Source organism: Vanrija albida (genome assembly GCF_041260175.1).
Source record: "Vanrija albida strain AlHP1 chromosome Unknown contig_1, whole genome shotgun sequence".
In the NCBI taxonomy this organism is placed as follows: domain Eukaryota; kingdom Fungi; phylum Basidiomycota; class Tremellomycetes; order Trichosporonales; family Trichosporonaceae; genus Vanrija; species Vanrija albida.
This window is the reverse complement of record NW_027191420.1, coordinates 1,396,467-1,417,419: the sequence shown is the minus strand read 5'-3', so window position 1 is coordinate 1,417,419 and position 20,953 is coordinate 1,396,467. Positions and strand designations below refer to the sequence as shown.

The 20,953-nt window shown below is 60.3% G+C and overlaps 3 protein-coding genes across 3 annotated transcripts; 2 read left to right on the top strand and 1 right to left on the bottom strand.

Annotated features, from left to right (window-relative positions):
* Positions 1 to 72: 72 nt before the first annotated feature.
* On the top strand, positions 73 to 5,277 carry RAD54 (DNA-dependent ATPase protein rad54; the record flags this gene model as incomplete). Its single annotated transcript, XM_069349247.1, has 17 exons — positions 73 to 422; positions 458 to 897; positions 937 to 1,068; positions 1,104 to 1,226; positions 1,261 to 1,365; positions 1,413 to 1,709; positions 1,751 to 2,045; positions 2,084 to 2,185; positions 2,221 to 2,389; positions 2,432 to 2,498; positions 2,540 to 2,801; positions 2,849 to 2,929; positions 3,446 to 3,580; positions 3,613 to 4,353; positions 4,387 to 5,083; positions 5,119 to 5,166; positions 5,203 to 5,277. The coding sequence occupies 17 exons, from the start codon at positions 73 to 75 to the stop codon at positions 5,275 to 5,277; spliced, it is 4,119 nt and encodes a 1,372-aa protein (XP_069212791.1).
* Positions 5,278 to 5,641: 364 nt separating this feature from the next.
* Positions 5,642 to 13,122, top strand: MDM12 (Mitochondrial distribution and morphology protein 12; the record flags this gene model as incomplete). Its single annotated transcript, XM_069349246.1, has 5 exons — positions 5,642 to 6,646; positions 6,705 to 10,030; positions 10,074 to 10,132; positions 10,171 to 12,372; positions 12,410 to 13,122. 5 exons carry the CDS (start codon positions 5,642 to 5,644, stop codon positions 13,120 to 13,122), a joined length of 7,305 nt encoding a protein of 2,434 aa, XP_069212790.1.
* Positions 13,123 to 13,284: 162 nt separating this feature from the next.
* On the bottom strand, positions 13,285 to 20,152 carry CCH1 (calcium channel protein; the record flags this gene model as incomplete). The annotated part of the gene is made up of 18 exons (XM_069349245.1): positions 13,285 to 13,396; positions 13,443 to 14,448; positions 14,496 to 14,593; positions 14,632 to 14,739; positions 14,778 to 14,987; positions 15,031 to 15,307; positions 15,349 to 15,620; positions 15,664 to 16,026; positions 16,066 to 16,764; positions 16,804 to 17,221; positions 17,257 to 17,332; positions 17,383 to 17,523; positions 17,559 to 17,639; positions 17,677 to 17,927; positions 17,965 to 18,324; positions 18,363 to 19,222; positions 19,262 to 19,414; positions 19,452 to 20,152. The coding sequence occupies 18 exons, from the start codon at positions 20,150 to 20,152 to the stop codon at positions 13,285 to 13,287; spliced, it is 6,186 nt and encodes a 2,061-aa protein (XP_069212789.1).
* Positions 20,153 to 20,953: the final 801 nt, after the last annotated feature.

Genomic DNA, 20,953 nt, shown 5'->3' with positions numbered 1-20,953 from the left:
GGCCAGCGGTACAACAATAACAAATCGGCACTGCACTCTGACTCATCCACCCACCCACCCATCCACATCGACATGCTCAGACGCCTCCCGGCAAGCAATCCGGGCGACGCGCCCATCACCTCGGCCACGTCGGGCGGGTACGGCATCGTCTCGCGGCCGTACAAGCCGCCGTCGCAGGCGAGCGCGACCAAGCGAACCTCGGTCCTCCCCGCCCGCAAGCGCAAGCAGGTGTCGTACAAGGAGATGGGCGGCGGGAACGACGACGGGGATGGCGACGCGAGCGGAAGTCCCAAGAAGAAGCTCCGCTTCGAGATGGGAAACAAGGTGTACGAGGGCGGCGTCCTCGGGGACATGGCAAAGTGGTGCAATCGCAAGTTTCCCGTGTACGAGACCAAGGAGAAGACGGCCGTGTTTGCGAAGAAGTGAGTCAGCGCGGTGGGGGCATCACTGACGCCAGCTTCTCCATCCCGGTCATGATCAACACCAAGACGTCGGAGCGCATTGTACATTCCCTCTCGCATGCGAGCCTGGGCGCGAGGGCGCACCCTTCCCTCCCACCGAGGCCGCTGCATGACCCCATGGCTGACCACGCGATCGTGCTGTATGACCCCACGATCGACGACAAGCCCGACCCAGAGGCAGAGGCGGAGCGCGCAGAGGAGGAGCGAAAGCGCGAGCTCGCCGACCGAGGACCACACAAGAGCCTGCGCACGATCCTCGGCATCCAGGACAGGACGAAGAAGGTCGAGGTCAAGGTGCCCGTCGTCATCGACCCGCGCCTGAGCAAGGTGCTTCGCCCGCACCAGATCGAGGGTGTCAAGTTCTTGTACCGCTGCACCACGGGCCTCCTGGACGACAAGGCCTGGGGGTGTATCATGGCTGACGAGATGGGCCTTGGTGAGGCTGCGTACTCCGGGTCATTCTGACAGCCAACAGGTAAAACACTGCAGTGCATCGCCCTGCTTTGGACATTGTTGAAGCAGTCGCCATTACCTGGCAAGGGAACGGCCGAGAAGGTCATCATTGCGTGCCCCACATCGCTGGTCGGGAACTGGGCCAACGAGCTAGGTGGGTTCCGGGTGAGCCGTCTTCTAACCACCCAGTCAAATGGCTTGGTCCTGGCGCCGTCAACCCGCTGGTGGTAGATGGCAAGGGAGGCAAGGCCGAGCTCATTCCCGCGGTTCGTCGCTGGGTCGCCGCCCATGGCAGGAACGTCACCCTTCCTGGTAAGCCAGCAGCACAGTACCGCACTGACCACAGTCATGATCGTGTCATACGAGACACTGCGATCTCTTGAGCAAGAGCTCGCTGGTGCTCCCGTTGGACTCCTTCTCGCTGATGAAGGGCACCGTCTCAAGAATTCGGGTGTGTTGAGCTTTGAGCGCCTGAAACATTACAGCTGACACACCCAGAAACCCTCACCTTCCAAGCGCTCACGTCTCTCAACGTCAAGCGCCGCGTCATCCTCACCGGCACGCCTATTCAAAACGACCTGTCCGAGTACTTTGCCCTCCTCAACTTTGCCAACCCCGAGTACCTCGGCTCCAAGGCGGACTTCAAGAAGAATTTTGAGAACAAGATTCTCCGTGGCCGTGACGCCGATGCGTCCGACAAGGATAAGCAGGAGAGTGATGCCAAGCTCAAGGAGCTCAGCGGGCTCGTCAACAAGTTCATCATCCGCCGCACCAACGACCTGCTCTCCAAATACTGTGGGTCGCTAACGACCAACGACGTACTAACCCACGCCCAGTGCCTGTCAAGTACGAGCACGTCGTGTTCTGCAACCCCAGCCCACTACAGGCGGCGCTGTACAATCACTTTGTCAACTCGAAGGACGTCCAGCGTCTCCTTCGTGGCAAGGACTCTCAGCCCCTCAAGGCCATTGGTCTTCTCAGGAAGCTTTGCAATCACCCCGAGCTTCTTAACCTGCCAGAGGACCTGGCGGGCAGCGAGGCACTCCTCCCAGACGACTACTTCATGGGCAAGACGGGGCGCGACCGAACCTTCAACTGCAGCTACTCGGGCAAATTTGTTGTCCTCGAGCGGTGGGTTATGTCAGTGGCTGTCATTCTAACCCACTCAGCATGCTGGATCACATCAAGAACCACACGAACGACAAGATTGTCCTGATTAGCAACGCAACACAGACCCTCGACCTCATGGAGCGACTGTGCCGGGTGAAGAAGTGGGTGGCTGCGCCACGTCTCTGCTGACCGACAGGTACGGATGTGTCCGCTTGGATGGCTCGATGAACGTGAACAAGCGCTCAAAGATTGTCGACCGCTTCAATGACCCCGAGGGCAAGGAGTTCGTCTTCCTTCTCAGCTCCAAGGCCGGCGGCTGCGGTATCAACCTGATCGGCGCGAACCGTCTCATCCTCTTTGACCCAGTAAGTCGACCGACAGATGCCAGGGTGCCAACTGACCCTCAGGACTGGAACCCTGCCAGTGACCAGCAGGCCCTTGCCCGTGTCTGGCGTGACGGTCAAAAGAAAGAATGTAGGTGTCCAGGTATCTGCGTGCACCTGCTAACCAGTCAGGCTTTGTCTACCGCTTCATGACCACGGGCTCGATCGAGGAGAAGGTCTTCCAGCGCCAGTGCCAGAAGCAGAACCTGTCTGCATGCGTCGTGGACGAGGCCGAGGACGCCGCACGTCACTTCACCCAGGACGACCTGCGCCAGCTCTTCAAGTTTAACACGCAGACTGCGTGCGACACACACGAGACGTACAAGTGCAAGCGCTGCCGCGACGGCAAGCAGTTTGTCAAGGCTCCCGCCTTACTCTATGGCGATGCTAGCACGTAAGTGGCAGCTGGGCGATCTGGGTCGCAGAGCTGACACCTTGCAGCTGGAACCATTTCCCAAACTCTCAGCTTGGCCAGTTGCACGACGACTTGCTTCGTGCCGAGCTAGGCCTGCCAGAGGTCTCGTACGTCTTCCAATACATTTCGCACTGAGCTCGGTCAGGCTTGACCTGTTGTAACTACATGTTGATACTACACCATACACTTGCATATTGATACTACATGTAACTAGAGGGAAGTAGGTATGCTGTGATGCACCTGCTTGCAGCGCAGAGGGATGGGGGAAGAAGGGAGAATACATATGCATGTTGTATGCTCTGCCTCGTCCATCAACCTTCATCTCAGCATCTTGTAATCTCTTGCGAGTCAGGGCCGCCATCTCCAGTTAATCTTTTGTGTCAGGCACGGGCCATCGAGACGGACGACGGACGGCGCATCATGACGCCGGCAACGGTCACTCAACACTGCGTCGACCTCATTGTCATCGACGACAACGACGACAACGACCACTGTGACGACCTCGACTCACAACACCCCTCCCTAGCACAAAACGGCATCGCGAGCGACTGGCACTGGAACGAGGGCTACAAAAGCCCAGCGCCGCCCACTTCTTGGTTATACCCGGCAGACCCAGCCCTCAGCGACGAGGGTGACCTGATCCACCTGCACTCGGACGACGCGATACCGCACGCCGGCCGGCGCAGCGCATCACCCGAGCCCCTCCCACAGGCCTATCTCTTCCTACCGGGGTACACGTACGACCCGGTCCGGCCTAGGTGAGTTGCTGCTTTAGCCGCACTGACCGCAGCCCGCCGTCACCTGCCGGTGCAGACTCTGTCGCCAGCAGCGAGGACGATCCCTCGAGCCAGAGCGCATACCCCCCTCCCACCGTCCCACCGGCCCTCACAATGGCCACTCAGCAGTCCACGACCTCGACGACCTGGGAGCAGGGCGGCGCGCGGCCGAACCCGCTCTACCCGTCGCACGCACCGTTCGAGCGGTACCGCGCCTCGAAGTCGCCCCGGCTCTCGACGCCGGCCGACGTGCGCCGCGCAGAGGCGAGCGACAAGCTGCAGCAGGGCATCCTGAACTCGTGGCGTGGGAGCGAGCCGACGCCCGAGACGACGGCGGCGATCGTCGCGCTGCTCGCGCGCCTCACGGCGCTGGTCAACAAGGAGGCGTACAGGGACAATCCGAGAGGGGACAGGTACCGCGTCGACGTGTTCGGCAGCGTCAGCTGGGGCGGAGAGACGAAGAAGAGTAGCGACCTCGACCTGGTGATTGTGGACACGCGCCTGTTGTACGGGTACATCCCGTCGCTGTGGAAGGTGCCGGTTGGGATGCCCTCGTTGGGCGGGTCGCGCGGCGCGCGCACCCCGCAGAACGACAAGGTGCCCCTCGCATACGACATGTACTGGCTCGCGAACAAGCTCCGCGCGGCGCCGGGCTTCTCAGAGGTCCAGTCGATTACGAAGGCGAATACCCCGATCGTCAAGTTCAACATTGGGGGCCTAGAGTGTGACATCAACTGCAATGACATGGGTGGATGGTAGGTTCGGGGCTGAGGGTGCGCTGACGGCAGGTACAACTCGCTGCTGATCCAGGCGTATGCGCGCGTGTCGCCGTATGTATTTCGCCCAATGATCTACGCGTTGAAGAAGTGGGCGGCGGAACATAACCTCAACGACTATGCTGCGAGGAAATCGACGCCGACGACCATGTCGTCCTACTGTCTCACGCTCATGGCGATCGCGTATCTCCAGCACATTGGCGCACTGCCCAACCTCCAGAAGGGAGTCGTCGTGCCGAGGGTGTGCGACCCCTCCGACCCAAGACAGCGTGACACGATCTGGATCTCGTGGGGGCGGGAACAGGGGCAGATCGCGCGTATTTGGTTCAACCAGGACCCGCCGGCCGACTGGCGCTCGCGGCACCCGTACTTGACCGCGGCGCAGGCGGTCTTTGGGTTCTTCCGGTTCTACAGCGGGCTCCGGGGCGAGAAGGACGTGTTCGACCCCTCGACGCAGTTCGTGTCCATCCTCAACGGCGGGGTGGCGACGCGCCCCCGTCCACCAAACACGTTAGGCCGTGAGCGCCAGGAGTTCCGCAAGAGAATGCACCCCGACACGCCGAAGGACGAGATCGTGCGGCTCATGGCCGAGTTTGACGACGACATCGACCGCGAGGAGAAGTACATGGGCACCGGGGTTAGCGGCATCATCCCGCGCCGGTGGGACGAGAAGCGCCTGATCGTGCAGGACCCGTTCATCTGGGACAAGGTGGGTTGCAGGTGTGGGGGCCAGGCTAACGTTAGAACTGCGCGGCGGGCATATCAAAGGACGGGCTGGACCGGTTCTTCAAGGTGGGTCTGAGAGCCATTCGGGCAAACTAACGCCAGACCGTGGTGGCGAGTTACCGCCTGCTCGAGGACGCCGACACGTCGTTCAACGACCTGCTCGCGATCAAGGTGTAGATATCCAGCATAGTATATCGGGCGTGTCGAGTGTCATGTCACTCCCCATTGTAGTATTGAATTATTTTGATTCAAGGGCCAATCGTCGTCATTTGATAAACATTGTTATCGTGATTACAACGTGGCTGATTTGATTCCGTCGGCCGTTTACCCACGTTCCGCCAGCCAGCGTCACTGAGCCAGCGAGCGACCCACCTGCGTCAGTCGCCGCCGTTGCTGATAATCATTCCTCGTCGCCGCCGACTGACAGACACAAACACCACACCATCTCACCATCAACTCTCGCGACTCGCCTCGCCCACCATACCATGACCTGAGCGCTGTCCGGCTACAACAAACGGAACGGCACAGGCCCCCGCCCGCCATGCCCGACGAGCAGCACCTCTCCATCGACACGTCGGCCGCGGCGTCGACCGCCGCCGCCAGCGCGAGCTCGGCCCGCCCCTCGCCCGTGACGGGGCTCACGACCTTCCCCAACCCGTTCGAGGACGAGCCCGAGCCGGGCCTCTTACCCTCCCTGCTCTCAAAAGTCAAGTCGACCTTCTCGGCCGCGCCGCCAAAGCCCGACACGCGCCCGGCCGAGCCAAAGCCCGCCGCCCAGACCGAGGCGCAGCAGATCGCCGTCGCGGCGCGCCGGCAGGCCGCGGCGGCCCAGCCCGCCCAGCCGACCCAGAAGCGCAGCGCCATGTCCCAGCTGAGCATCCCGTCGGGCGACGCGTCGCCCGCTCACCGGCCGAGCCCGACGGCCAACGTCGCAGCCGCCCTGCCCTTGCCGAGCACGGCGTCGCAGTCGCTCGCGACGCCGTCGACCAACTCGAGCGCGACGCCCAGCGTCAATTCCAGCCTGAGGACCAACCCCCAGAGAAGGCACTTAGTCCCCGGCGAACGCAACTGGCGCCCGGCTGGCGCTGCGCCCGCCCAGGTCACGGTCTCGCCCGTGACGAGCGTCACGACGACGGTGCACTCCAAGCTCAAGGACGACCCGGCGCGGTCGCACCCCCGCCTGCTGCAGTCGCATGCGACGCTGCCGGCGATCGAGGGGGGCGTGCCCCGGCTCAAGACGATCAGCTCGAGCTCGCTCGGCGGGCCGAGGATGCGCCGCGGGTCGATCAGCACGATTCCCGACTCGCCATCGTCTGTCTCGCTGTCGGCCATGATATCGGCCAATGCTGAGCTGAGTCAGAACAACTACAGCTTTGTGCCGGGATTCCAGCTGCCAGCAGAGGATACGCGCAGTGTGAGGAGCTTGGGGTTCGTCAAGCGGCCTGGGAGCGTCAGCAAGATTATCCGCCGCATGCGTGGAGAGGGGTTAAGCAAGCACTACTGGATGGCGGATGAGCACTGCAAGGAGTGCTATGATTGTAAATCGGTGAGTGGGTGGGTGTGGGCGTGGGACGGGATGGGCGCGGACACGGCTGACGCCCCAGGTGTTCACGACTTGGCGGAGAAAGCACCACTGCCGAATCTGTGGGCAGATCTTCTGCGGCCGCTGTGCGTCCAACATCATCGGTGCGCGCCGCTTCGGACAAGACGGCATGGTGCGCGTGTGTAACCTCTGTCTCAAGATCATGGAGGACTACGACGACGACGACGACCGGCGCTCGATCAACTCGAGCATGTCCATGTTACCGGACCGCGTTAGATCCCCAGAGATACCGTACTCGACATCGCCGTACTCACCATACGCGGCTAGCCAACTCTTCCAGCGGCAGCCGAGCGAGTCGTTATCGGCCATCGACGAGTCGGCAGCCACGCGGTACTGGCCTCGGGGGTCGTCGGAAATCCCAGAAAGGCCGTTCACGCCTGAAGACCCGTCTGATGCGTCCGACAGCGAGGAGGGGGGGCATCTGTGGCACAGTTCACAGCCTGCTCCGTTCCGTCGCATGAATGGAGACGACAATTCGGATGACCAGGCACATAGCATGGCCCCGTCGCAGACACCGAGCCCTAGCCCCGGGATGGACGTCCAGCGCCGCCGCATCGACTTCCCGCACGAGATTGGACACGCCGCCCCACACATTGCGTTCCCGCGCACCGAGACTATGGAGTCGGAGGACGGCAGATTCATCTCCGACTCTATGCACCAACGCCTCTTACAGAGCAGGTTAACGTCCATGGCAAGCACAGGCGGCCTCAACGCGCTGCTCGATACCGACCGCAAGGACGGCCTCTGGCGCGCCAGATCCTACTCGTTTGTCGCGCCGGGCGAGTACATCTCTGGACCGTCGCTCGTGCACTTTAACACGATGCTCAAGCAAGCTCTCGAGCAGGAGAATGTCCCGCACCCCAACGAGTGGCACAGAGTCCTGAGCCGGCTGCTGCTTCGCGTGTCGACAAACCTCCGACCAGCGATCCGCGCGGGCGACTCGATCGACGTACGCACGTACATCAAGTTTAAGAAGGTCCCCGGCGGCAAGATTAGCGACTCGGAGTATGTCGACGGCATTGTTATCACCAAGAACGTCGCGCACAAGGGCATGGCCCGCCGCTTAGTCAACCCCCGCATCATGGTCATCACCTTCCCGCTCGACTATCACCGCGTCGAGACCCAGTTCATGTCGCTCGACCCCATCTTGAAACAGGAACGTGACTACCTCCGGCTACTCACCAACCGTATCATTGATCTACGGCCGCATATCGTGCTCGTCGAGCGCTTTGTCTCCCGCATCGCCCTCGAGTTCCTCCACCAAGCCAACATTGTCGTCGCGCGCGGTGTCAAGTTCTCGGCTATCCACCAAGTCGCACGCTGCACCCATGCCGACATTGTCAGCTCGATGGACCGTCTCGTGTTAGAACCCAGACTCGGGCGCTGTGCCGACTTTAGGGTCCAGACATTTGAGCACGAGCTCATCCCGGGCCGCCGAAAGACGTACATGCGCTTCGAGGGCACGCACAATGGGTTCGGCGGTACGATCATCCTCCGCGGCGAGGACCTCCAGACACTGCGCAAGATCAAGCTCCTCGCCGACTTCAACGCGCTCGTCGCGTACCACCTGAAGAACGAGGCCTTCCTCTACGGCGACGAGTTCCACATGGTCCCGCCCCGCCCGCCCATGCCACAGGAGTTCCAAGACCTTCTTGACTTGCTTACGCAGTACCGCGAAAGAGGAACCTACACAGAGAGAGGAAACCCACTGGGAACCCCCATGGGCTCGGAATCGGGCGACAAGGAGCGCGAACGGCAAGAGGCCGAGGCGTTGACCATCCAGATCGCCGAGTCCCTCGAGCCGTACCTGACCACCATTCTGTCCGCCTCCGTCGCTGTCCGCTTCCCGCCCCCATACGCCCTTGCCAAGATGGCAGCGTTGGACCGCATGCTCAACGAGCTGAGGCAGAAGCACGACGAGAAAGAGGCAGAGGCCATCCTCCAGGACGAGAAGCGCGAGCCGCAGTCCAAGGCGCTCATCCCGGCATCGCAGACGGCGAACGCCATCCTCGCAAAGGTGCAGTCGCCGATAAAGGACCAGGCGCCGGCGCTCGTTGCCCCAACGCCGGTGGCTGCCACTCAAGCGCCAGTAACCATCCTCGTTGAGGGCGAGCCAAAGCCTGCTGAGGCTGGCCCTAGCTCCTTGCCCAAGGAGGGCGAGAACGCACCAGCTGCCGAGCCAGCCACCTCGTTGGCTACCGCGCCTGTGTCCACCTCGCCGTCGACGACAGCGCCTGCGCCTGTGGCCACCGCTGTCCCGTCTGCCCCGTCCACACCATCACCGACGCCCATCCCCGCTACCCCTACCACCAGTGCAACAACCAGCCAGATCCTCGCCCATAGCAAGGCTGGCGACCCATACCGCGTACTCTTGAACCCCAACGACTTCCTTGACGATAGCAGGCTTGCATTTGTCGAGCATGAGCACTCGCAGCAGCTCAAGATTTGGCAGCACTACGTTAAGAAGAACCCTGGGCCGCTGCTACCCAAGAACTACCAGGGCATCGTGTACATCAAGTCGCTGTACCGCCAGGGACAGGACAAGCCATGCGTGGAGCCGATGCGCGCGCAGATCAACTTCTACCAGGAGGACGACCAGACGCTCGGCCAGTTCCTCGGCTCCATGGTCGCCAACGCTGGCCATCGGTGCCCAAACAAGAACTGCGACCATCTCATGCTATTCCACTACGACGTGCTCGTACACGGCGAGAGACGTCTCCAGATCGTCATGGAGCAGTTCATGTGTCCTCTCGCTGGGCACGAGGAGCACATCCTCACATGGAGCTACTGCCGGCAGTGCAACAAGAGCTGGGAGCCGACCGTCATCCGCGAGGAGACATGGCGCATGTCGTGGGGTGCGTACCTCGAACACTGCTTCTACCCTCCCCGCACGGCGACAGGTCTCGGCTGCGCCCACGACGCGTACCGCGAACACATCCGATACTTTGCCCACCACAACATGGTCGTTCGTATCCACAACGACTCCATCGAGCTGTTCGAGCCGGTTCGCCCGTCGATCAAGCTCATGACCAAGGTGGAAGACAAGGTGGCCATCAGGAACCAGGAGTACGAGAGCGCGCTGCAGAAGACGCAGGCGTTCTTCGACTCGGTCCTCTTCCGCCTGCGCAGCTTCTCCGACGACTTGGTCGACCCCGACAAGCTACCTGGCATGCGCAAGGACCGCGATGCGCTCTTGACTCGCGCTGTGGCGGACCGCGATGAGATGGTCAACTCGCTCAACAGGACATACAAGCAGGCACCGCCCACCGACGTGCTCGCCATCAATGTGGTACTCCAGGCGCTCCAGGACAAGGTCATTCAATGGGAGTGAGTAGAATTGTATGCGTGTTGGCGATGGCTAACAATACAGCCTCGATTTCTTAGAGGTTGAGAAGCTTTACATGCCAACAGAGAAGGACTTGCGTCGAAGTAAGTTCCATGTACCGTTCCAGAGACTGACCCTGCAGTGACGGCCACCCATCTTAAGCGGCTGTTTGCCACGCAGGACGTGTTCGGCTCATTGGACAAGAACATGGCCGCTATCTCGGTCCCCGAGGTTGACGAGAAGGAGAAAGGCGATTCCGAACCCACCGACGCACCGTCGAAGCCCTCGACACCAGTGGAGGAACGCCCACAGGATGAGGCGGCGAGTTCTTCGGAGCCAGTGCCTCAAGCCGATGCTCAAACAACCGAGCCGCCCGCCACGCCGGCGACCAACGGCAGTGTTGTGGCTTCTTCCGAGACTGTCACGCCAACTGCCACGCTCGTCAGGTCGGCTCCCAACCCTGTTGCGGATGCCGACACCACGCGAGACTATGACAGCGACTCGACCATCTCTGCCGTCCCGCGCAGACCGCTTCCCAAGACCTACACGCCTATCGCCGACCGGCCATCGAGCGGGATCGACAGCGATGTGCAGCATCCTGGGTTCGTCTCGCGCCTTCCTCGTCGCGCTCGCCAGCCTCCAAGCGTTGCCGATCTGGTGCGACGCTTCCAGGACTCGGTCGGCGGGCAAGAATTCGAGCCCATCCCCGATGTGTTGATGGAACGCCCTAGATCGACGTCGGGAGCCCTGCGCCGTAATCGCCACGAACGGTCAGAGGTTTCGGACAGCGACCTTGGCGCTGGCCCCTCCCGCCCGAGATTACGCCGCGGGCGCACCGCTGAACAGGGCGGCGCTTCGCGGCACGCCCGTGATCCCCGGTCGAACCTGTTATCCGATGGCGACCGCAGCTACGCTGTGAACGCTTCCCGCGTCGTGTCATCAGCCAAGCGGGGTGATCCCTCGGGCTCTCGTGGCCGCTTATCTCGTGCGACCTCCCCGTCAGGCCTTCGTCCCAAAGACATGTACCTCGCCGCGCCTTCGCCCAGAGTTACCGTCTCAAAGACGATGTCCACGGAGGGCAAGCCTAGAATCGCAGGCAAGGGCAAGACACCGAGAAAAGCGTCCGAGCCACCGTTGTCATTAGGTCAAGCGTCGCCTGCCACTATTCGGCCTGTGCCTCGACGAGTCGTTGGTGCTGGCTCAAGAGTCACGTCCATCGCGCGCCACTTTGACAAGCTATCACGCGAAGCCGAGCGTGATCGCCAAAAGCGTATATCCGCCGCTCGTGGCAAGCGTGCTGGACGAGTCGGCGTCACCAAGGCGAAGGTGCAGTTCTTCAGCAACGTGCGCGACGCGTTCCGCGACGAGTTTGACTCGGACTCGTCTGGGGCCGACAACGAGGAGGATGACGGAGATGCCAGTGACGCGAGCGTCGACTCGACCGGCAGAGCCAAGCCTCGCCGCAAGCAGTCGTCGCCTAGTGCACGGCGCCCGGTTGTGCTATCCATCGTCCCGATTGACGTTCCCGAAGCAGGGCCATCTGGTTCCAAGCCTCAGGAGGTGCCGAAGCACCCCGACCAAAACAACTCTGCTCTGGATGTTTCGGCGCCGAGCTCGTTTATGAGCGAATCGACGATGGAGAGCCGCCGGCCCAAGGATCGCCTGCACATTGAACTGGCTCCATTCGACACCAACGCCCCGCTACCGCCTCCTACCCCTTTGCCCCAGCTCACTACGACCGACCTGGACGAGGGGGGCACCCGCAAGGGCCTGTCGGCGCTCTCACAGATGTCGGAAAGCGAGATGAGCTCTGGTGGCGGCGGCGAGCGGTCTTCAATCCTCAAAACGCTGACTGGCCTGTGGGCGTTCCGTGCTGGCGACTTCACGCCACTCGAGTACCCGTTATCTGCCGCCGAGCACATCTTCGTCGACTCGCGAGTCATTGTGCGCGAGAATGAGCCGACCAGTATCATCGCCTTCACGCTCAGCTCCAAACCATACCGCGACCAGATGCGTACCATGAGCAACCTTGCCCGTGCACGCCGGCACGAGCCGTCACACCTCGACGACATGTCTGGCACATCCGACAGACAATGGGACATTATTTCGGTCGACGAGGCGATGGAGACGGACGACGTGTCAAGACGCGAGACGGGCTCGCATTTGAAGTATGAGTTTGAGGCTGGCTCGTCGACCATTTCGTGCCGCATCTTCTTCGCCGAGCAGTTTGCTGCACTCCGCCAGGCGTGCCAGTGCGAGGACAGCTTTGTCGAGTCGCTTGCGCGCTGCGCCAAGTTTGACGCCTCGGGCGGCAAGTCTGGCTCGGCGTTCCTCAAGACCAAGGGTGAGTTGTTCCGCACTGTCTGACGCTAACCCCCCAGACGACCGGTTCATCGTCAAGGAGATCTCGCGTCTCGAGATGGACGCCATCACAAAGTTCGCGCCCGCCTACTTTGAGTACACGTCGACCGCGTTCCAGCGCGGCCGGCCCACGGCCCTGGCCAAGACCTATGGCATCTTCAAAATCGGCTTCCGCAACGCCGTGACGGGCGTCTCGATGCACATGAACGTGCTGGTGCAGGAGAACCTGTTCTACGGGCGGCAGTTTACCAAGATCTACGACCTCAAGGGCAGCACGCGCAACCGCCTCATCAAGCCGACGGGCAAGGTCAACGAGGTGCTGCTCGACGAGAACCTCATGGAGCTGTCGTACACCAACCCCCTGTACCTGCGCGACCACTCGAAGCGCATCCTCCGCACGGCCCTGTGGAACGACACGCTCTTCCTCTCCAACCTGAATGTGATGGACTACTCGCTCGTCGTCGGCGTCGACGTCGAGCACCAGCAGCTTGTCGTCGGCGTCGTAGACTACATCCGCACCTTCACCTGGGACAAGAAGGTCGAGTCGTGGGTCAAGGACTTTGGAGGCGGCGGCCGCGGCGAGCCGACAATCGTCACACCACTTCAGTACCGAAAGCGCTTCCGCACCGCCATGGAGCGCATCTATTTCCCCGCCGTGCCCGACCGCTGGTCGGCGGCGAGCGGCGACGACGCCCCGATGGATGAGGAGAGCGCCACCCTGCTCAACATCTAGGCGGATTAATATTAGACAGGTTTGACTTGAGTGTCATTGTACAGGTGCATCATAAATGTACAGATATTTGGTTACCAAAAGACGTCTAAGACATGAGGATGCGTGGGCGGGCAATCGTTCTAGGAATACTGAAACAGTGGTGGGTCGTGGTTTCTATGCCGACTAGTCTGATTCGTTTTCGTGGTCGACGGCTTCTCGCATCATGTCTCCCCAGACGGACGTGGCCATCGAGTTGAGCAGGTCCTCGTGGGTCTGTTCTTCAACCGAGGGCTCGCTGTGCATGTCAGCATTGGGTCTGGGGGCGCTGGATCTAGACTCACCGTCTGTGGCCGCCGTCCGAGGAGAGGTGAGAGCCGTCATTGGACGAGCGTCGACCAAAGGAAGCAGGTCGTTGCACGGTACTGACCGACAGTGTCGGGATATGGCCGGAGACGGTCGAGCGATCGACAGTCGAATGGCCCAGTGCAGTGCTGGGAGATTGCGGGAAGGTGGGTGAGGAGGGCGATGATGAGGGGCTGTAGTGTGGTGACAGCGACTCGGTGAAGCCGGGGACTCGGATTGGGGGAAGCGGGGGTGAGATGGGAGACACGCCAGGCGTGCTGGCTGGAGAAGAAGACAGGCCGTGGAGGAACGGGTTCCGCTCGCCATCCAAAGACGAAAGCGGGGAGGTAGGGGACATTGGTGGTGATCCCATGGACATGGGCTCGAGAACAATGGCGGGCATGCCATCCTTCTCGTCGGTCAGGATTCTCTCCTTCTCGTTGCGCGGCTTGAGGAACCGCCGGCGCCAGTAGATTGTACGCAGGAGGCCACGAACACGGTCAAGGTTGACGAGGTCATCCACGCGTTCGAGCTTGGCACGACGCTCCAGCAGGTCCTTGACGTCCAGCGCCTCGTCGTCATTAATCAGCTTGTAGTGGGCAAGCATGAGGAGCATGTCGGTGAAGGCGATGCCTCTGCCTGGCTCCTCCGAGATCCTGGCTTCGTAGAACAGGCGAACATACTCCTTGCGGCGTTGAGTGACCTTGGTAAAGTCAATCTGGTCGATATGCTCCTGGACGTTGCGAGTGTCCACCGTGTGGCGAAGGCTTTCAACAGTGTAGAGCTTGGCCGACGGGTCATGGGGATCGGGGCTCGATCCTCGGATGATGTTCGGCACGCTGGCGTCGATGGGGTAGAGTCGGACCTCGAACACGCCGGTGAGCCTCTGCGCTGTTAGCGGTGTCATGGCTCGTTCACGAACCGAGAAGAAGTTTGCAAAGTCCCTGCGCTTAATGTAGCCCGTCCTGTTCTTATCGACCTCGGACCAAGCCTTCTTGAACAGACCTGCAGGGGTTAGCGGGTGTGTGCGCAGATTCCATGTTGACACCCACGAATCTGTTCGCGAGTGAGCGAGGTACCAGTCGGCTTTTGATAGACGTAGGCAAACGAGTCGACGACAACACCAGTAAACATGTTGAGGAAGATGTACCTGGAAAGGTCAGTGGCCACTTGACGGGTTCTGCTCACATGCTGAGGACGTTCCAGGTGCAGAACAGGACGTAAGCCCAGCCCACACTACCGCAGTCGGAGTTGAGGTAGTTGGGAGAGTCGGTACAGCGTGGGAACTCGATCGTGCTACGGTTTCAGCAACCAGAACACGGACGACAACTCACTAGTCGTGCATGTAGCCGTTCCATCCCTCTCCGGTAGAGCAGAATGACAGCATAATCAGGGCGTTGCCAAACGTGTTGTAGTTCTGGTAGCGGGACGCGGCAACTCCACCCTGCCGAGTGAGGCCGAAGATCTCCACATCAACGATGGCGAAGAAGATGAACAGGACCGCCCAGAGCAAGAACAGGTTACCGATGGCGGGGAGACTTGCACTGCGGAGAGTTAGCCAGGCCTTGCAGAGCGCTGTCAACTCACATCGAAGTCTTGAACAGCTGATTGAGGGAATCCAGGCGCTGGACAAGCTTGAGGCAGTACATTGTTAAGAACAGCTTCTGGACCTGCTTGTTGGCGAGACCGCTTGCCGTGTCCGAGCTCGCTCTGATTGCAGGGATCGTCGTTACCAAGCACCCAATGATGACGACGACGTCATAAAGATTCCAACCGTTTGTTCGGAAACTCTTGAAGCCGAGGCCGTAGAAGTTGACGAGGACGTCAACGGCGTAGGCCACAATGAACGCCAAAAAGATGGAATCTGGTCGAGTTAGCTGAATGCTGGAGCGCCAGTTAACTCACCAAGCTGGCGGTCAGACATGATGTTGTTCGAGTAGTCCTGAGTCATCAAGAGGAAGATGTGGATGAAGTACAGAAAGGTGAAGAATCGCGCCCAGTAGCCGGTCTTGTTGACGGCACGGTCGTAGCACCATCCTCGGAATCCACCAGGCCGACGGCGAGGACGCTTGGACGGGACCTGCTGCTTGATGTACAGCTCCATGTCAACCCACTGCTTCTGCTCGACAGTGAGCAGTGCCGAGCCTGACCGGATCCGGAAGTTCTCAATAATGATACTGTGGGGTGTGAGCCGAGTCCCGACACCGACAAAGTACTGACCTCAGGAAGATGGTTAAGATAATGACGGCACCGAAGAGGTTGAAGATGATGAAGAAGATCGAGTTCCACTGCGAGTGGTTGGTCTGCGGCTGCTGTCCCTCGCCAACAATGTTCATGGTAGACGCCATGACGTCTGTCCAGCCCTCAAGCGAGACAATCTCGAAGAGGATGAGCATTGACTGTCGGAAGCTGTCAAACGTCCAGATACTGCCGCCAAACGCTGGGTTGGCCCAGACACGCGGAGCAAGGAAGTTGAAGTCGCCGATCGGCGACGACGAGTATTCGCCCACGCATTGGGTGCCGAACACAACGTCTCCACTCGTGTCATTGCAGTTCGCCAGGAGGCCAGAAAAGATGTTGAGGCTGCAGGCGTCAGGACAGGTCACTTCCAGTTGGACTCACCCCCAAACGGCGAAAGGAATCAGGTAAAGGATCATGAGCACACAGGCGTCGATGATACGAACCATTCCTGCGAAGAGCACGGCATGGAATGTATCACGCAGGCGGGCAAAGAGGGTGACGAGACGGAGGGCTCGGAAAGCCTTGAACGCGCGAGTTGTCCTGCTAAGCCCTCCAACCACAAGGATCGCGGTGGTGGTGTTGACGACGATGGTGCCGAGAATGACGAGGTCGACGACATTCCAGATGGAGAGAAGGTACGCGTTCGGAGTGAAGATGAAGCCGTCCGCAATCACCTTGACGAGGAACTCGAGCACGAAGACTGCAGCCAGAGCAAGTTCGGTGCTGTCAAACCAAGTGAAGTGGTGGTAGCCGTGCTTGGCGTAGTACTGCTTGCGGTAGAGGGGTGTTGAGATTGCAGCGATAACGACACTCGACACCACAGTCGCGAAGATGACAAACTTGAACACCAAGCTCCACATCCGGTGTGCTGGACGGCCATTGATGCGGTAACCCCAGGCGGGAGGCACAAGCGCTTGGCACATCTTTCGAATGGCACCACGATTTGAGAAGATCCACAGGCTGCGGTCGTAGCTTGGGTGCGCGGCGATGAAATCAGCCTGCTGGTTACGCCTCTCTCGCAGGGCGTCCATGTGCTCATCTGCGGACGGACCGCCGTGGAGCGGCGGTAGTAAGTCGGTCCTGTGTGTGTCAGGTCACTGTTGTCTCGGCCCAACTTACAGTCCCCGGTCGGTGTCAAACTCGTCTTCAATAATCGTCGCCATGCGGGTAGACTTGCGCTTCTCGACATTCAAGTTGCGCAGCGGGATAGACTGGTCACCCTCTGGGTCCATGCCGAACAGCCTCCTCAGAGCGGCATTCGTGCCGGTAGACTCGTCCTCGATGACGGGAGCGCCGACATCCGCACCAATGCTCTGCTTGAGTGGCAGGATAAGGTTTGGCGGCAACGCATCGACGCGGACCGCCTTGTGGCGAGCCTTGAGCAGCCGATAGGGATTCATCCGTTCCAGCAAAGTGACGTGGGTGGACACTGGCGCCGACTTGCGGATGAAGTTCTCGATCTGCTGTTTACGCTTCTGCTCCTCTGCGATTTCGAAGTTTTCGTTGATGACTGCAATGAACATTTGCAGGAGAATGACTGCGAGTTAGAGCGTCACCACTGTCGAAACTTACAACTCGAGAAGAAGAACCAAATCATGAGGAAGATACAGATAATCCAACCTTGGTTGTACGTCCAGCCCGCGGCCATCTGAGAGTGAGGTCAGCGGGGGCCCAGAGACAGATCCTGAGTCAACTTACCGCATTATACAATGGTGTTGTCCAGTTCTCTGTCGAGAAGATCTGGTAAAGGCCCAAGAAAGCGTTGTACACCTGGCCAAAGTCGATCATTGCGTTGTCTTGGGCAGCAGCTGCCATGTCGCCACGCAAGAGTTGAACGGCCTGCGAGTCAGACAAGTCGCCCGCGCTTCACCTACCATCAATGCTGCCAGGAAGTGCATCATGAACAGGAAGATGACCATGTTCAGCATACCGGTGAAGCTTCCGAACACGTTGGACTGGGTGGTCAGGCTCTGTGCGCACAGTCCGACTCACGATAAGTGGCTTCATGCGGGGGAAGGCCAGGATCACACGATACCAACGGAGGAGCTGGAACGCCGTGAGCCACGGATAGGCCTTGCTGTTGCGGATAGCGGGGATCTGGATAATACCACACCCGAGTGCGAGGATGAGGTCGACGTCGTTGCGAGACTGACTGAAGAACACGCGCCAGTCGGGTAGGTACGCCACGAAACGAAGCACCATCTCGAACACCCAGACAATGGCAAAGCCTCTTTCCATGTTTCCTGTACCATCAGCGGAGGAGGCACGGTGCGCACTCACGCAACAGCCTCAATTGACGCTGTGATGAATCATGCTGCTTGAAAGCTTGGGAAATCATGTCGACGACGATGAGAAGGACCCATAGGAGCTCGGTCTTGAGATAGAGCTTGAGCAGTCTGGTGGGCTCCCAGCGCTTCTTGGTGTCAATGGCCCATTGGGGCTCGACCAGGATCTTTTCGTCTGCACCGAAGGCCGAGCGCTTCGTCTCTGCTCGGATGTCCTGGAAGACGTTGACGACTACGGCGATGAGCAAGTTCATGAGCCAAAAGTTGAGAACGATGATGGCGACGAGGTAGAACATGGCTGAGCCGTAAAAGTCGGTGTCCATGACGTTGTACATGGGGCCGGACCACGTATTGACTGGGAGGTCAGCTACTGCACCGCCACCACCTGCTCACCTCCAGCGATGATTAAGACTTGTATGAGCGACTTGAAAATGTTGTCGTAGCTCGTGCTGCCATCGTTGGCGGACTGACCCTGGGTCTCACAGACCGAGTACAGGGGGCAGATGTAGCCTTTTGGGGGAATCTTTGTTGTCGAGTTGTCAAAGTTGAGGTACGAGTGTTCTCGCAGCGTATTTGGATCGATAAAACCGCCGCAGAAGCCCAAGTCGACGGTCTCGGACTCGTTGTATGGGTTGGTGAAGACACACTGGCGGCGGAACGAGCCCTTGAAGCTCTGGACACCAATGATGGAGAAGAGGGCTGCGGCAAAGACAATGTACCAGGCGACATTGAGGAGAAGGGGCGCGGCACGCTTGAGCGAGTGCAGAATAGTTGCGGTACCGGAAGTGATGACGAGCAAGCGGCAGGCACGGAGAACGCTGAGAGCACGGAAGATGTAAATATGCCGTGTTTCCTGCACCTCGACCCCGGTCATTGCAAGGGCAAAGCAGATCCAGAAGGTAACCACGGCGAGCATGTCGATGCGGTGCCACGAGTGTCGCATGTACGGGCGTCCCTCGACGATCAGTGTTGTCTGTTTGGCGACGGCCTTCTGGAAGGGTGCCTCGGGGATAATCTTCTGCTTCTTTGGCTTTGCCGGACCCATGGTCTGGCTGCGAACCGGCGCTGGCGGCTTGACCTTCCAAGTGTCCTCGCGGTACGTCTCTGCTGTTCCCTGCTGGAGCGCTTCCTCGTGCTTGTGAGGGAACCAGTAGTTGTGGAACCGGATGCGTGACCGCCGGATGAAGTCTGGTATTGATGTCTCGGGATCCAGAATGAACCCAGTGACAATGATACGCGCGAACATTTCCACACTACGGGTGTCAGCTACAGCCGCAGTCGGACAAACTCACGTAAAGACAAGAAAGAGGGCGAAGAGGGTGTAGTCCTCCCAGGTATGGAAGTACGGCGCGCCGACGCGCGGTGTGATGAGGTACGGGGCCGACTGGATCGTGAGAACGACGGCGTTGGCGAGGATGAGGGCGAGGATGATGGGTTCTGTCCACCTGTAGCGTCAGCATACGTCGGGCCGCCTGGACCTACGGGAAGCGAATGAAGTGGTCCATGGCTATTCGAATGGGGTTTGTCGGGCCAAAGATGCACAGCGTCCTTCCTCGGAGGGCTGTCCGCGTCTGCTTCTGGCGTGGCGACGGCGGGGCCGACTCCTCGATGGGCTTGTTGAAGCTGTCTGGCGAGTCGAGAATGTGGTCATAGTCGTCCTCGTTGAGCTTGTCCTTGTCATCCTTGTCGTCTCCGGCGAGGTTTACGACGCGCTCGCTCGCGAGGCGAATCGCCTCGGACACTCGCCGGACCGTTGGGCTGCGAGCAATCATGCCGAGCGGTCCGGCGGGGAGGGCGCGTCCAGTCGAGGTATCGTAGAGCCTCTGGCTCGGCCTGCGGCCTTTGGAGAGGTGGTCGCTGTCTGGGGCGTCGGACGTGAGGCGCTGGTTGTCGCTCGAGTCTAGGCTTCCCCTCCTGCTGAGCGTGAGCGAGTCTTGGGATGTGGTACGCGAGTAGGCGTTGTGCGCTGTGGCTGTGGCTGGGAGGTAGAACGAATCTTCGTGTCTGTTTGTTCGTCGCACGCCCAGGTCATGTCCTCTGTCGCTGTCGTTGTCGTGTTCTGCTTCGTCTTGGCCCCAGGTGGAGAGAGCGGCAGCGGCGGCAGCTGGATCCAGCGTGACGGCGGCCTCGGGCGCGGAACCCTTGTCTTGGAGTGTACCAGTGATGCGGGACCGCTCTGGCATTGACAGCTCGCGGCTGCGATGCGGGGCGGGGAGGTGGGACGGGGCGGGGGTGAGGGCGCGTCTGTGGGGGGTGCCAGAGACGACGTGCACCTCTACTGGGCGCAGTGATGAGGGAGAGGGGGGGGGCGATGAAAGCGACTTGGCGGGGTCGACTGGGCCGACTTTGCGTCTAGCGTGCAAGAGTCGTGGTGGAGGCGGATGGCAGCTGAAAGTGACGACGGTAGCCGGGACGGGCAACTTTGGCGCGGCGGAAACGGCAGTCTAGCAAAGGTGCAAGGGACTTGGCGGTTAAGGGGAAGGCAGGGCCGAGACTGGCGGCGGGCGGTGGAGGGCCGTGGAGGGCGGAGCAGTCGCTGTACGTAAAACGGATGCAGTGTCAAGTTTGGTGATGGGATGGGATGATGCAGATGCGGTGAGTGACAATGATCATCGAGAGTGTGTAGACTGCAGCCGGTCCGAGCGGTAAATGATTGCATTCCAGTGCAGAGCGGTGATGGCGCGGCGTGGGGGCGGGGGGCGGCATGAGGGAAGACTACGACGGCGGGCTCGTGTCCAAGCCACTCTGTGGTGATGGCAGTGCACGCCGCAGCGCGTCGCGCTTCACTGTTCAGGGGTCACTCCCACCACAATCAGCGTTTCATTTGGCACACGGGGCGTGCGTGTGGCGGCGGCGGCGGCGGCCACGAGGTATCCTTATCGCAATCGCGCTCGCTGCATCGTATGCTCACCCACAGCGGCCACAGCAATCTAGTCACATTATATAAAGCTACGGCTCAGTATCGCCCAAGGCTTAGTAGGCCA